General features: G+C 52.7%; 1 protein-coding gene across 1 annotated transcript in view; it reads right to left on the bottom strand.

Moving 5' to 3' along the window:
- Positions 1 to 8,283, bottom strand: part of Sorl1 (sortilin-related receptor, L(DLR class) A repeats containing) — a 104,656-nt gene extending 96,373 nt beyond the window's left edge. Inside the window, exons 1-3 of the mRNA XM_013009510.1 lie at positions 8,210 to 8,283; positions 5,090 to 5,191; positions 4,570 to 4,582 (exon numbers count right to left, since the gene is read on the bottom strand). Of these exons, the coding sequence (XP_012864964.1) occupies positions 4,570 to 4,582; positions 5,090 to 5,191; positions 8,210 to 8,283 (189 nt within the window). The remainder of the gene's footprint in view (positions 1 to 4,569; positions 4,583 to 5,089; positions 5,192 to 8,209) is intronic.
- Positions 8,284 to 15,366: the final 7,083 nt, after the last annotated feature.

Genomic DNA, 15,366 nt, shown 5'->3' with positions numbered 1-15,366 from the left:
AAGGAAGGAAGGAAGGAAGAAAGGAAGGAAGGAAGGAAGGAAGGAAGGAAGGAAGGAAGGAAGGAAGGAAGGAAGGAAAAGAAGGAAAGAAGGAACGAAGGAAGGAAGGAAGGGAGGAAGGAAGGGAAGGAGGGAGGGAGGGAGGGAGGGAGGGAGGGAAGGAAGAGGTAAGGGCTTGGCTCAAGTGGTAGCACCTGCCTAGTAGGATTAGTTTAAGCCCCAATACCTCAAAAATTAATTAATTAATTAAAACAAAGATGCTGAGTAGTTCCAACATAGAAAATAATACACATTAAAAGTGATGTGCCAATTACCTGGATATGCCAAGTGTATTTCATTACACAGGTTCTAAAATATCACGCCATTCCCCAGGAATATGGACAATTAGTTGTTCATTAAAATTAAACACATGCATGGGGTTCTGAACTTCTGTGCAAAGCAGTGTTTTCTCTGGCCAAGAGGCACCATGATTCTATTTCAGCCCTGGGGGGTGGGGGGGAGGGAGGCCCAGCATGGTTTCCTTAGCAGTTTTTTTAGATTTATAACTTAAGTGTCCCAAGTAAGGAAATACCTCTCGATCTCAGCCGAAATGGCCTTTGAATTGCTGCTAGCAACAACTCCCAGACACCGAATTTTATATGCCAGGAAAATAAAAAGGGAGTGAGGACTGGGTGACAACTTCTACTTCACCATTAACTAAAACGGCCGTGGTGTGAGAGCAGCGTGACCTGCCATGGCTTCCTCTTTTGTTGTCTGAGGTCATGGCACACTCTCGCCGGCCCACGAGGCATGAGGTTCCAGGCAATGAGCTCTGGGAAGATGTTCCAGGCCTGCAGAAGAGCCGAGCCAAGGCACAGTCCCGTCTCATCCCCCCCCCCCCCCCCCCCCCCCCCCCCCCCCCCCCCCCCGCCTCTCCCCTCCCCCCTACTGGTTCTGGCAGGCCGGAGGCCGGGGAGCATTTTCTGAGCACCTACAGTCTCAACTTCTCAGTTCCAGTTTACATTTGAAGTTTAAGCTGGGACTTTAAGTGTACCCCTGGGTTTCCGGCGTCCGTCCATGAACACCGAGGAGAGACATCACCTCAGAACAGTCCTTTCAGATCGGTCTTGCTTTACAGAACACTGGTCGCATGGCTCTGGCTGGACTTCTTCACCATTTGGGAGGGAGCATGTGCTCTCCCCGGTGCACCAGCCACCCCGGCTGTCCCAGACATCCAGAGCATGCCCCAGCTTGCCCCCCTGCCCCAGGCCGCCACTCTAGGATTCATCGTGAGATCAAATCAGGAGCGCTGTCTCTTCCCAGCTCTGCAGCAGGAAGCCCTCCCTCCACACAGCGCTGTTTCTTCCCCCTTTCTCGTCCTCCATGACCACCCCCTCCCCTCTCCCTCCACACACGACAGAGGGGGGAGGAGAGGGGGGAGGGGGAGAGGGAGAGGGAGGGGGAGAGGGAAACGCTCAGATGAGACCAGGGTGAAACCAAACACCTGGGCCACAAACTTGGCAGCGCTCGACCAGGGAGCTAATCTGTAACGACTCTGCTTCGGGTTTGAAGCACCTGCATCTAATTTGATCCAGGATCTGAACTTATCTCCACAAACATTTCAAATGAGACCCCTTTTGAGAAAAAGGCCTTTGATTTTTTTTTCTTAAAGGAAAACATGGCATTCCAAAACCACTTCGAATTACTGATAGATGAAGTCTCAAGAGTCAACGTCGAGGAAGTACACATAAAAATCAGAAATGGATTATTTAACCCTAAGTGAAGCCTTCCTCTGACCTTCCTTTACCATGCTCTTCTTCCAGCCCAGGCTTCTGGGAAGGATCTAGAAGGATGTACAGGTCAGAAGCCCACAGGTACAGGCACTTAGGGATCTGAGCTCAAGCCTGCCGTCCTTCAGGGCCACCCTCACCTTGAGAACCGAGGAGGAAGCCACAGAACTTTGCAGATCAGGCCAGTAACACCCCAGACCAGGCTCCTGCCAGGACCACTCAAGTTCCCAGGGGCCTGGGGTGAAAAGCCCCTCCAGAGTTCACTGAGCAATCCTCACAGACACTGGGAAAGCGCGCCTGGGAGACAACCCTGCAACAACCCTTTGAATGGGCTACAGAGTGCTCAGGGATGGGAGGAGGAGAGGAGGAGGGAAAGGAGGAAGAAGATGCTTCCAGGCAGAGGACAGGAGGTTCAGGAGACCCTGCCAAGCGAGCCTGAGGAGGAGGAATCAGTTGAACACGAATGACAGAGAGAGAGCAAGCAAGCAAGCTTCATCTGCCCACCACTTGCAGCTTACTCCTGTACCCTAACAACGCAAGAGGCTAAGGCCTGATCCTCACAGTTCACAGCCAGCCTGGACAGGAGAGTCGATGAGACTCTTACCTCCAATTAGCCACCCAAAAGCTGGAAGTACAACTGGGGCTCAAGTGGCAGAGCTCTAGCATTGAGCAAAAAAAGCTTGAGGACAGCGCCCAGGCCCTGAGCTCAAGCCCTAGTCCCAGCATCAAAAATAATATTGAATAATAAAAACCTTTTCTGTTAGATGACCCTTCTGTCCCGAAGAGCGGCCTGAAAAGGGACAGCCAGGAAAGAAAGGATCAAGATCCCACAAGCAAGCGGTGGCTCGTCCGGAGCCCATGGAGTACGGGCCATGAAGATAACTCCCTGGTGAGTAGCAGCTCACCCATCCCCAACGCAGTGTGTCCGGTGCCCGGCTCTGCCTGGGTCAGTCCCTAGAACTGACGCCGCCAGAGGGGAGAACCAGCCAGAAGACATGTGGTCTGCTCAGTGCGTCACCCTCTCCCTCTCCATCCCTTCATCCCTCAGGATGAAGCCCTAAGACCCCAGGCTAGCTTCTCCCACTAGCACTCCGTGGAAGGGACCAAGAGATGTAGACAAAGCAGCCCGGGCAATCACCAGCCCAGAGGTCCTCAGCCAAGGCGGGCGGGGAGGCCAGCCTGGAGCTCCACCCCTTGAGTGCACACCCCCAGCCCAGCTTTTGACTGGTTAATTGGAGATGAAGTCTCCAGGAATTCTTTGCCCAGGCTGACTTCAAACCCCAGTGGTCTAGGATTTCAGGTGTGACCCACCAACATTCGCCTTCGACTCTGCTTTCTGCTCCTTCTTTCTGCCTACAATATCTTTGAACTGAGATCTCAGCCTGCTGAGTAACTAGGATGGTAGGCATGAACTACTTGTGCCCAGCATACTGGAGAATCTGTGTGTGTGTGTGTGTGTGTGTGAGCTGGGTGTCACACCAGCCTCTTCCAGCACAGCCCACACCCACACAGTGGCTGAGATGACACACTGGCTGGGAGGGAGGGCTGGGGAGTGAGACTGTGACTTCTCGAGTTGGAGTCAGTTATAACCACAACCCCGGGGCACAAACAACCTGCCCTCTCCACCCCTGGCTCACAGTGCAGACCGGAGGCTGGTGAATGGGATGCAGTGGACGGGAACATGAAGGCAGCGGGGAGGAGCTGAGGGTCTTCCCGTAGAAGTCCAAGGGAGAAGATGGCCTACCAGGACATCTCTGAACAAAGCCTGTCTCGGCAAGGACAGGAGGCGTATGGGAGGTGCACGGGGCCTCTGCCGGCTAGAAAGCCCCACAAATCACTCATTCCCTGCCTTCAGGTGGAACCTGGGGCTGAGTGGTCAGAAGGTCACTCTTGAGGGGGCTGTGGAGAGATCGTCAGGGGACTTGGGGTGGTTCTGGGGACAAAGCCCCAAACAATATTGACGTGGGGGAAAATAAGCCCCTAAGGTCACAGGTCTCGGGAGTCCATTCCTACAAACTGTCCAGGAGACTTACAGAAAGCAGAAGAGCAGTTGCGGGAGGGATGCGGGGAAGAGGAGAGGAGGGAGAATGGTAAGGGGTTTTCTTTTGCGGTGACAGAAATGTTCTGGAAGTCGACGGAGCACAGCATGGGAGATGCCAGGGAGTGGTCTCTTCCCCACAGCTAAGTGACAGGAAGTCGCCCCTAAAGGATCCACAGGGCCACGCGGTGGTCTACGCGTTTCAAGTGTGGATCCCACTCCGAGGACGCTCCGCTCAGTTCTCATCTCCAGCCCTCCCGCTACCAAGATAAGGCAGCTCCAGTGAGTCATAGAGGGGGCGGGCTGGGGACTGGGTCTCTGGCCAAATCAATCCTTCAAAGCACTGTCAGCAGCAGCCTGGCCAGCCCCCCCCGACCCCCCCCCACCCCCATCCCCGGCCACAGACTCAGACACAAGCCCGGGCTCCACTCAGAACAACTGTCACCTCCCACACCTCGGCCCGGCTCCTGGTCTTTACCCAACATCACCCCCATCTCCCACCCCCCCCACACACATGCACCTGTCCTGCTCCCCACCCCCCACATGTCACCAAAGAGGTGGGGTGATTTGCCTGTATTATTTAGAGGAGAAGGAGGGAAGGAGAGCCTAACTGCTACCCGAACCTCTGGTGGAAAACGGCTGTTATAAATAGCAAGGGGGAAATGCGCAGGGCGCTGTGCACAGGTGGTGATTACTCACGCATTCACGCGTGCAGGAGGTAGGCACACGGGTCCTGGAGAGGTTCTCCAACGCAAGTCTTACCGGCAGGGCACCCCTGAGGGAAGGGAGGCGGGTCTAACCGGGAGAACTTTCCGGTAAAGCCACCGGTCTGCATGGTCCCTGAGGTACATATTCCCAAGGGGGGTGGGGGCTGCGCCGGGTCACCAATGACTTCTTGTCTTGCTCAGACCCAAAATTCAAGATGGCCCTGACACCTGTTGTCCTCACCCCTCCTACTCAGCTTCTTTCCAGAACAGTCTGTGAGGCAGGCGTTGCACACAAGACAGTCTGCTACACACACAGACACACAGACACACACACACACACACACACACACACAGACAGACAGACACACACAGACACAGACACAGACAGACACACACAGACACACAGACACACAGACACACACACACAGACACACACACACACACACACACACACACACACACCCGCCCAGGGAAACACAAATAAATATCCTGTCCTTCTCCCCACATTACCCCCACCCGCCACACCCTGCCACGGGGGCCTTCCCGAGGCCCCAGACCCACGGCCTTTCTCCCACCGTGAGGTGGACGGGCAGGGAAGGCGCAGGATCGCCCGGTGAGCCTCCAGAGACACGCTCACGCTGTCTGTGGGCAGCTCGCTGTCCCCGCGGCCGTCCACCCTCGGAGAGGCGGAGATACCGCTTCAGAGGGCCCGGAGGACGGCCCCGCCACCACGCCACCCACTCCACTGCAGCGTCCACCCTTCCCCGCACACGACCTGCCACTTGGCTGGCAAATTCACTCATTTTACAGACTGGGGACAAAGGAAGAGCGGATGCCCCTGAACTAAGAGTCGACATCTCATTCCTATCTTCTTCACTACTGCCATGAGTTCACCACAGACATGTGTGTGTGTGTGTTTAATATCTTTTCCTTCCTCTGTACTAAAGCACAGCACAGCGTCACTGACTGCTGTGTCGGCTCAGAGAGACCCATCACAGCCGTGGGGGCCTTGGCATGAGGACCGAGAGCACCCCTGCGCGCCGCTGCCCCGCCCCACCGTGACCACGCCGCCTGAGGAAACGGTGTGCTGCTTCCCGAAGGCTCCCGAAGACAAGCCTGTCTCAGGCAAGGCTACGTCTGAAAAGATGACTGAGCCAGAGAGAACCCGAGAGGGAACCTCACCCAACCGCTCAAGATTCCAGGAGGCGGCTCCCATTCTGCCCTAACACGCAGGCCCGATACCTACCTAAGCCCGGCGAATGCCCTACAATACAACGCCACTCCTGGTTCTTGCCGTGTGTCTGTGTGTGTCTGTCTGTCTGTCTGTGTGTCCGTGTGTGTGTTTGCTGAGCCAGGACCTACCTATGCATCCAGGCTGGTCTTACACTAGTGATCCTGCTGCCTCTGCCTCCCCCAGGGTGACTTCCTATGAGATCAGAGAATGTTCTAGACCACTTGCTTTCCACACGCATCCTCTTTGGCTCTGCAGCTTTGCCATAAAAAGCTCTTCACGTCGTTCACCCAATAAATATTTATTGAGCATTTACTATAACCCAGATGCTACTTTAGGTGTTGGGAAAGCAGCAGACTTGTAGAGCCAGCCTCCTGTCTCTCTTACATCAGTGGCCAGAAACCAGCATGAAGTAGCACATTCCAGTTGTTCACATGACCACCTGACTCCACGTGGTGGAGACAAGGTTCTTCGGGGGAAGTCACGGTACCGGTACCGGTACCAGGCGGAAGACAAGGAAGGGATTAAGGAATGGAGAGCTGGAGAGTGTGCAGAGACTAAAGCAAGATTAAAGCAAAGGCCAGGGACAGGAAGCGCCCTGAGAGCTGTTGCTTTTGCAAAGTTTAAAAGCCAGTGTGGCCAGGAAGGGTGGGATTAGAGGGGTCCTCTGGATTGGGGTGCACAGACTCACATACACAGGTCATGAAGAGGAGGATACCAGGACACGGGGGAAACACGTCAGAGGCCTGGTTTGGGTCTTGGACTCTGACTCTGGGATCTTCCTAGCTGTCGAACTTTGGGGGAGCAGGGGTAGGGGGGAGGCTTTCCTCCACTCCGGAGCTGTGAAATAGTCACACAGGAAAAGAGCTGAAGAGAAATTCAGGTCTGCAAGACAACTACAAGCCACGGGCAGATAAGCCATGAGTGTACTTCATGAATTTCAACACCCATCAACATCTCTTCTTGCCCCAAAGCCAGCCTGGGGAAGGAGGAACATCTGGAGATTCTTCTCTCCAATTAACCCCCCCCACACACACACAGAATCCAGAGTGGAGCTGAGGCTCAGGCGGTAAAGTTTGAGTGGAAAGCTCAGGAACAGCGTGGCACCCCTCACCCCTTCTCCTCCTGCTAACTCTGTTTTGACAATTCTCACCTTGCGCCAACCTTCGCAGGCACCCCATGGTTCCCTCAGACGCTCAAGGCCTGGCTCCTGCAGCCATCTTCCGGCCCCAGCACCGCCACCCCACCCTACCCCACCATCACTACCCACCCTGTGTACTGCAAAGACTTTTCATTTTTTTTAACTTCTCGGTGAGAGAATTTCAGGGAATTAACTGTACATCAATGAGGTAAACCTTACATTGAGTCTCAGGTTACTCAATTAATTGGGCACAGATTTAAAACACTCAACTCCTTCCAAACTCCACCAGGGAACCTAGGGCGATCACCCAGCTCTGATCTGTCCCCATTGCCCCCCCCAGCCCCGCCCTCCCTTACCACGCCAAAGGCCATTGGCTGAGATCCTTAACCCAGCAGGTCAGGTCACACAGACCCCAGTGCCGTCTGTGTGGGGCTTGCGGGGTCCTTGGCTATCTGGGCCCTTGTCCATACACAGGCCCCTTGTGAGGCCCCAGAGACCACGTCCGTGAGCCAGGCTCTCGCTGGGGGTCTGCTCACCCAGGCCCTCCCGGTTAAGCCAGATGAGCTCAGACCTTGGACACAGGGGTTCTCCAGAGCCCAATTTCTCATCAAGACTCGATCTCAGCTCACAGCCCACCCAAGTGGGGTAGAGGTCACCCCAGAACCCCTGACACTGTTAAACCCAGACAGCGGGCTCCTCATTGGCTCTCACCCACTGCCTCTACCTGAGAATTACCCTGGCCAACCTCCTCCCTTCATTCTGCAGTTACTGAGACAAAGGAATCTGCACAGCAGGCTAGACGCCTTCCTAAACAGCTGAAGCCTGACCAGTTGCCGCCGCCCTCCTCTTCCTCCTCCTCCTCCTCCTCCTCTTCTTCTTCTTCTTTCTCTTCCTCCTCCTCCTCTTCTTCCTCCTCCTCCTTCTCTTCTTCTTCTTCTTCTTCTTCTCTTTCTCCTCCTCCTCCTCCTCCTCTTCCTCTTCTTCTTCTTCTTCTTCTTCTTCTTCTTCTTCTTCTTCTTCTTCTTCTTCTTCTTTTCTCCTCCTCCTCCTCTTCCTCCTCCTCCTCCTCTTCTCCTTCTTCTCCTTCTCCTTCTCCCTCTCCTTCCCCTCCTCCTCCTCCTTCCCCTCCTCTTTACAAAAAGGAGAGGGAGGGGGTAACCATCAGTACTTCGTCCCTCCACAGCAGCAAACCCGTTTGATGTATGTACATCTTTTTATTGCCCTTGTCTGCCACTCGGATTTGGGGTATAATCACATCAGCCTGCCTTTCTGAGAATTCGTAGCTGTGTTTTTAATCTAATTCGGGGACTGGAGATAAATCACAGTGAAGGGTCCTGATTTTCCAAGCCAAGAGCCTGCAGCAGCAGCAGCAGCAACGGCGGCGGCGGCAGCGGCATGCTAAGTTAAAGGGCAGCGAGGAGGAGGGGGAGGTTTCCACGCCATGATGAAGACCACACGCTTCTATTGTTTGTCTCTTCGTGCCAGCCTGAAGGGTTGAAAGGATGAAAGACAGGCCCAGCCACATTGAGGTAAGTCAACAAGAGCACAGGAAGTGAAGGGTAGGGGCGGGGAGAGGGCCCCACTGTTAAAAGCAGTGTTTACATCTCTCAAAGCTACACAGCGTGCACGCGATCTGCTCAGCGCCCCAGCGTCTCAGCGCTGCCTGGGTACCAGCGGCTGTTTGCACAAGCAAGTCACAAGCAGAGCAGCAGAGGTCTCCAAGACCACTGTGCCTGCCTGCTCGCCATGGTCTCCTGATGCACCCCTGCCTAGCAAGAAGCCCCCTGGTCCCCAACTTGACAACCTCCAAGGGTTTGGACAAAGCCCTTACCTGTTGCCTTCACTCTGAGCCTCTGACTTTTCTGGGGCAGCAGTGGTTGCCCGTGGCTGGGTACACGTCTCCTGTGTGGCTGAACAGGAGCCATGAGTCATGCATGGCTATGAAACTTCAAATGAATGCAAACTTCAAGTCACAGGAGCCACATTCCACGTGGCCAGTGCCCACATAGGGCTAGTAGACACCTGCACACACAGATAGGCGGACATTGCTGTAGAAGTATTGGTCAAAAAGTGCTTCACTGAAGGCCCATCAAGAGGCCAGGGAAATAGCATCATCCAGTGGTAATATGGGCATGGCTAGAATTAACAATTGCACAGAGCTGAGGGTTGTAGAACTGTGTTAGCACATGTGCTTAGCATGCATGCATGAAGCCCTGGATTCAACCCCCAGAACCAAATGATACAGACATAGATGGGCGGGTAGGTAAATAATAGGTAGACCATAGGGCTAATCATAGATAGACAATCAATAATATATATGATGAATCACAGATAAATGGATAACAAATGGTTATTTAACAACTACCCAGCAGGTAATAAGATTTTGTTATTACTTTTTTTTTTTTTTTTTTTTTTTTGCTCAAGACTGGGATTGGAACTCTTGATCTGATGCTTTCATTCACTGGCCCACACTCTACCCCCTGAGCCATGCCTCCAACCCCTGCAATTACAGTTTGATTCACTGTGTGGCTGTGATAGAAGATCCCGTTTTCATGGAGCCCTCTCCAGTATGCACAAGGCATTCCTTGTGTTCGTCTCCCCATCACACAGGATGAAACCCGAGGCGTGGTCATGACCAGCAGCTCGCCTCACCCGGCCCTGCCTTGCCTCTCCTTTTCTGGGTTTTAGCATCATCAGCCACTTTGATGCTAGAAGGCCGCCCAGGCCACTTCTTCAAAAGGCCCAAGGTTCACAGGTCGATAAACCAATAAATTAGGTCGAAATTAACTGTGGCTCATTTTAAACAGAGGGAAATTGATTTTCACATGTACGTGGCTGGACTGCATATGCCACCCACCAGCAGATCCAAGCGTACCCAGAGACTGCACAGGAAGGCCCCATTCTCATTTACATGTAGCCCAGACCGCTTCCAGAGAAATACTAATCCTCAGGTGTCAAACCAAAGCTCTCCCTTTACCTTCCTCACATTTACTGAAATCGAAATCAACGGAGGGCAAGTCAGTGCCCTACCACAGCTTTAACACATGGCCACACAGTCAACTCTCCATGATCTGCACCAGAATTGTTGTCAAATATTCAGGCTTTCCCTGAACACATTTATACCAGCCAATTCCAATACCAGAAGCTCAAACTCATTCTAATACTCACTTAAGCAAAATCTAATTAAGAAAGTAAACTGATGCTTTAAAAGAAAAAAAGAGGACTAAAATGCACAACAAAAGCAAATAATAAATTATGTGTCAGATCCATGCTCTCTGGCTGATTAGCACGCCCGCCAGCCCCCACAGTCACAGTGGACAGATGCAGGCCAGCTTCACGTAATACTTACCTGGGTTAAACAATGGCACTGCCGAGCTGGCAGTGTTCGCTAAGGAAACAAGAGGAAGATCTGACAAGGAAATATTTTCCCAGCATCCACCCTTGGCTGTGGGATGTCCCCTATCATTTAGGATAGGCCTTGTGGTCCCAGGTCTCAGAGCAATTCATTAAGCACACCACTCACTTCCTTTAACAGGACGCAATGAGAATACTGGCAAAAAGAACACACAAGTTAAAACCCGGATCCGTGATCTCTGTATGCTGCTCTTCTCCCAGGGCTGGGCTCTGCCTCTCTGGGGAACAGCCAGACATCATCTCTCCAGGCAAGGAGAAGGAGAAAGCCCCATCATTCTGCAATCCTGGCTCACGCAACCCTCCGAGGAAAACGAGAAAGGAGTTATCACCTTTCCCCCAGCCTGGAGAAAGAAAAGGTTGCTGTCTTTGTGATACTCTGATACTTCAAGTAACACCCTGATTCCTTAATTATAATGCCACAAATATAGTTCATAAAGTTAATCTTGTTATTCATGATACCAGAGGCTACAGGGAACATTCATAATTTTAGGTACGTGCACACTGTAGATAGATGCAGAGGATATACGAAAACCTGGTAGCAGTGGTTGACAGCAGAGAAGAGGCTCAGGATAAACAGGGCATAAAAGGGAAGGAAATGTACACTACTCCACACAAACTGTGTGTGGTAACCCTGTATTTCCTCCCAAAAGCTGAGCAAAGCAAGTGAACGATATTCATCTCTTCCCTTTAATTCTCAATATCACTCTTCTTATGATCCTTACCTTCCATCCCTTCCACCTTCCAGGGCTTTCATTCTCCTTTCCAAAACATGCAAGCTAGCAGAACACTGGAAACTCAACACTAGAATCCTAGCTACTGAGGAGCTGAGATCTGAGGACCACAGTTGGAGGCCAGCCTAGGCAGGAAAATCCAGAAGACTCTTATCTCCAATTAACCACCAAAGAGGTGAAAAAGGAACCGTGGCTCAAGTGGTAGAACACCAACCATGAGCAAAAAAGCTAAGGGACAGTGCCTAGGCCTTGGGCTCAAGCCCCAGTAGCAACACACACACACACACACACACACACACACGAGACATGCAATCTACTGAGAACCCATACAGAGGCCAGAGACAGCACAGAACTCAACAGGAAGAGGTGCTGAATACCAGCAAGTAGAGTTTTTTAAGGTCACATCCTCCACTGAGCCAACCCAAGCAGCCAAGCGAGTCTTCGTCCATGAAGTCACCTTGAAGTAGCAAATAGTGCCTTCTCAGCTGCCCTGAGAACTGCTCAGGTCAAACTTCCTACCTTCAAAACCAACAGACGATTCTTCGCCAGGCACGTGTATTGTGCAAACATCTGCTCCAAAGAGATCTAAAGCCAAGAAGTGGCATTCTACCTCCAAAGGAGCTTCTTTGTCCCAGGGGCTTGGGTTGTAAAAGACACTTTATTTTCAGACTCAGAATCAGGACACTGAATCCTCTCTGGCCTCTAAAATACAGGAATTATGAAGAGAGAGATTGTTGAAAGCAAAATAAACCTGTAAATCCTGCTAGGGCTTTGCCCTTCATTCCAAAGGATTTTTTTCCCTCAAAACAATACCATTAGCGTGCGCGCGCACACACACACACACACACACACACACACACACACACACATACACACACCAATATGATAGTTTTCAAAGGGAGGATTCTTTAAAACAGAATCCTAGCCCTTCGTTCAAAATAACTCCCAGATAGCAGAAGAAAATCAGGGCTTCAAGACCTGAGGGCGAAACCATTTGCATTCTCAGGACCACAGAGAGCACCAACTCATTTCCAGTATCTGTGCACAGGCTCACCAAGGTCCACCTTAGAAACGAGTCCCTTTTTATAGAACTCAAATGTGTTTCCCTGCCCTGCAGGCCTCTTTTCTTCCAAGTGTGCCACTGCTGGTTCCCAAAGACGCCTGAATGGAGAGTCTCACACAGCCAGCAAGCCAAGGAGGACTCCTTGACTTGGAAGTTATTATAGCATAAGGCAAAGCATGCTGGGACCAGGCTCAGAGAGCTGGGAAGAGTTCCTTGTACATTGGAGAAGAGAAGAAAGGTTTGCCACGTAAAGAAAAGAATCGGGGAAGCCCTTACAGGTGGACGGTAAAACAAGCATCATGAGTCACAGGGACCAGAAACAATCACTATGGCAACAACTATGTACCCCCTTTTTCTTGGACGTGGCCTGTGTGTGTGTGTGTGTGTGTGTGTGAGCGCGTGCATGAATGTGTGTGTGTGCACATGCATATGCACTTGAACTCACAGCCTGGGTGCTGTGAGGTTCACTCAAGATGGGTGCTCTACCACTTGAGACACAGCTTACTTTCTGTTTTTTTGGTGGTTAATTGGAGATAAGAGTCTCACGGACTTTCCTACCATGACTACCTTCAAACAGTGATGCACAGATCTCTGCCAAGTAGCTAGGGTTACAGGCTTGAGCCACCATGGCTTGACTTCTAAACTTTGAACTTAAGCAGGAAAGATCACCTAGCTGAGAGGCCGCCGTTTTTCACTGTTACAAACATGCCTTTAAGTAATATGTCAGAAACCAGTCTCTCCACATCTTAGGGAGGTGTGTGATCAAAATAACCCAGCCTGGGCTACTCACAGGTTAGCAGGATGGGAAGGACCTACTCCTGTGGGACCCCAGAGCAGGCATTCCCTGCACCTTTTTTCTCTCCTCCCTGAAGCTAGGCTCCTTCCTCTCGCCTCTCAGGCTGCTTTCTTCAGGCAGCTTCCGCTTCTGTCTTGATTAGTGCTACCAGATCACCTGGAACTCCCTCACCTTGCCCACAGCACTACGCCAGCACTCCCCTGTGCAGCGTGTGGTGCATGTATGTCCACAGGTTCGCATTCAGTTCTGACGGGTCTGCAGCTCCTTCTGCATCCCCTTAAATTCGAAGTCTTCTGAGCTGGTGTTGGGGTGGAGAAGGGCTCCCTCCTGTAACCCTAGCTACTTAAGAGGCTGAGATCTGAGGATCACAGCCAGGGAAGTTCATGAGACCCCGTCTCCAATTAATCAGCTTAAACCAAAAGTGGAGCTGTGGCTTGAGTGATACAGTACTGGACTTGAGAGAAAAAAAAAAAAAGCTCAGAGATCATGACCAAGTACTGAGTTCAAGCCCCAGAACTGGTATGTGTGTGCACGCACACGCACATGAACACCCACACGAGTTAATTCCAGTTTTCATTACGCTCGGGGGATAGACAACAAGTGCATGGGAAGGAAACTCTCTGCTGTTTGGTAGGAATCCTCACTATGAGTTTGGACGCTCAGCTGCATCCCCCAAGCAAACCAAACTCAGTCTGGCTGGCCTAGAAACATGAGAGCCCCAGGCTTTAGAGTCACTCCCAAGGAGGACAGAGTTCACCTCCACTTGCTCCAAATCCCAGGGAGATTTTTTTTTTTTTCACACACCAGTCTCAATGAAGAAATGGCACCTGCGTGCTTATTACTGAGACCAGAAAAGCATCTCCCTCAACCAAAACTAGTGCTTCAGGGGGCCCGAGCTCTGAGAAAGGCTGCCCCTTCCACAAATTACCCCCCCACCCCTACCAGCACAGGGGAGCTAGGCTGGCTTGGTGGGGGGGGGGAGACTCAGGGAACAAGGGCCAGTTTATTTCCCCCACCTGCCAGCCCAAACAGTCTGCTGTCCCCAGCCTGGTCTCCCAAGGGAACGCAAGTACCTGCTGACTTCTTTAAACACACAAAACTAGTTTCCGGAGGGAGTAAGAGGGACAAGAAGGAACAGAGCACCCTAACTTAGCCTCCCTCTCCCTACCCCAGCAGTCACAGACCCCTGCCCTAGGTGGAGGTTCAATGCTCCCCACCACACATACATATATAATGTTTTAGAAAGAAGCTATTTCAGAAGCACGTATAAGGACAGGTGACTCCAATTTCAGTGAGGCAGAGCAGACCGCCATCCAAAGAGCCAGCAGCCCTCCCCTGTGACTTCCGGTCAGTCACGTCACCAGAAAGACAACAGCGTGGCACCGTTTGCAAGGCTCATCCTCACTCCAGTTTTTTTACAGGAATATCCACGTACATCCCTATGTAGCACTGGAAAAAGAAGTCACTAAAGAAAACTGAGGAGAACGGCAGAACTCGGGCGGATGCTCTCATTTCCACCTGATGGGGGACAGTGCGGAGGGCATCTGTGACCCCTGGCAGCACCTTCTCCCGAGCTGACCTTCTGCACCCGCCACTGTCCATCTCAACCATGGGCCTCTGAGACAATCCCATTCATTTTCCCATCTCCGATAGCAACTACCTTGCACACTGGGCTCGCCGTTCCTAGCAGCAACTCTGGCCATCAATGGGAAGAAATGCGTTATTACTTACGATTCGATAAACCCACTGCCTGGATAGAAATAAATCACCCTCTGGATTAAACGCCCACTGAGCGCCTCGCAGCCTCCCTAAGCCTCCTGTGCCCAGAGGGGTCTTTCTGACCAAAATAAACTCATTTACTTGGGGGGGGGGTGGAACCTCACACACCCACAAAGAGGAAAAATCAACCCTACATGCCAGGCAAGGTCAGCGGCCAGCCCCCGGTTTCCCATCTTTATTGGGGCTCAGCGCAGTGCGCCTGGCCCCCTCCTCCCGTGCGGGGCTCAAGGGCATGGCCCTGGATTGCGGGGTGCTTGCCTGCACCGCCAACTGGCCGTGCCCTAACCGGCCGCACCCCCTGCTCTACCTGCCCCAGGAGGCCACACCTGTCCCGGGTGAGCACTGCACCCCGCCAGGGGAGAAGGAGGAAGAGAGGCAGCGCCAGCCCGGAGGTCCTGGACGCCCGCACCCCAGAGGCGACCGCAGAGGACCGGGGGCGGGGAGGCAGGGGCTGTGGCGATGAAGGGGTGTGGGGTGCCGGGGGTGCAGGGGGTGAAGGTGCAGAGGGTGAGGAGTTGCGGGGTGCAGGGATGATGGGGTGAGGGGTGGCGGAGTAAAACGGGATGGGGTGCAGGGGGCGAGGTGCGGGATGGTGGGGTGCAAGGGACGGAGAGGTGCGGGGTGCAGGGACGAGGGGTGCCGGGGTGCGGGCGAGGGGGTAGCAGGGTGAGGGGTGCAGGTGCGGGGCGCGGAGGCT

The sequence above is a fragment of the Dipodomys ordii genome, unplaced genomic scaffold, assembly GCF_000151885.1.
Source record: "Dipodomys ordii isolate 6190 unplaced genomic scaffold, Dord_2.0 Scaffold10, whole genome shotgun sequence".
Classification (NCBI taxonomy): domain Eukaryota; kingdom Metazoa; phylum Chordata; class Mammalia; order Rodentia; family Heteromyidae; genus Dipodomys; species Dipodomys ordii.
The sequence above is the reverse complement of the archived record's forward strand: the minus strand, read 5'-3'. Positions and strand labels throughout refer to the sequence as shown.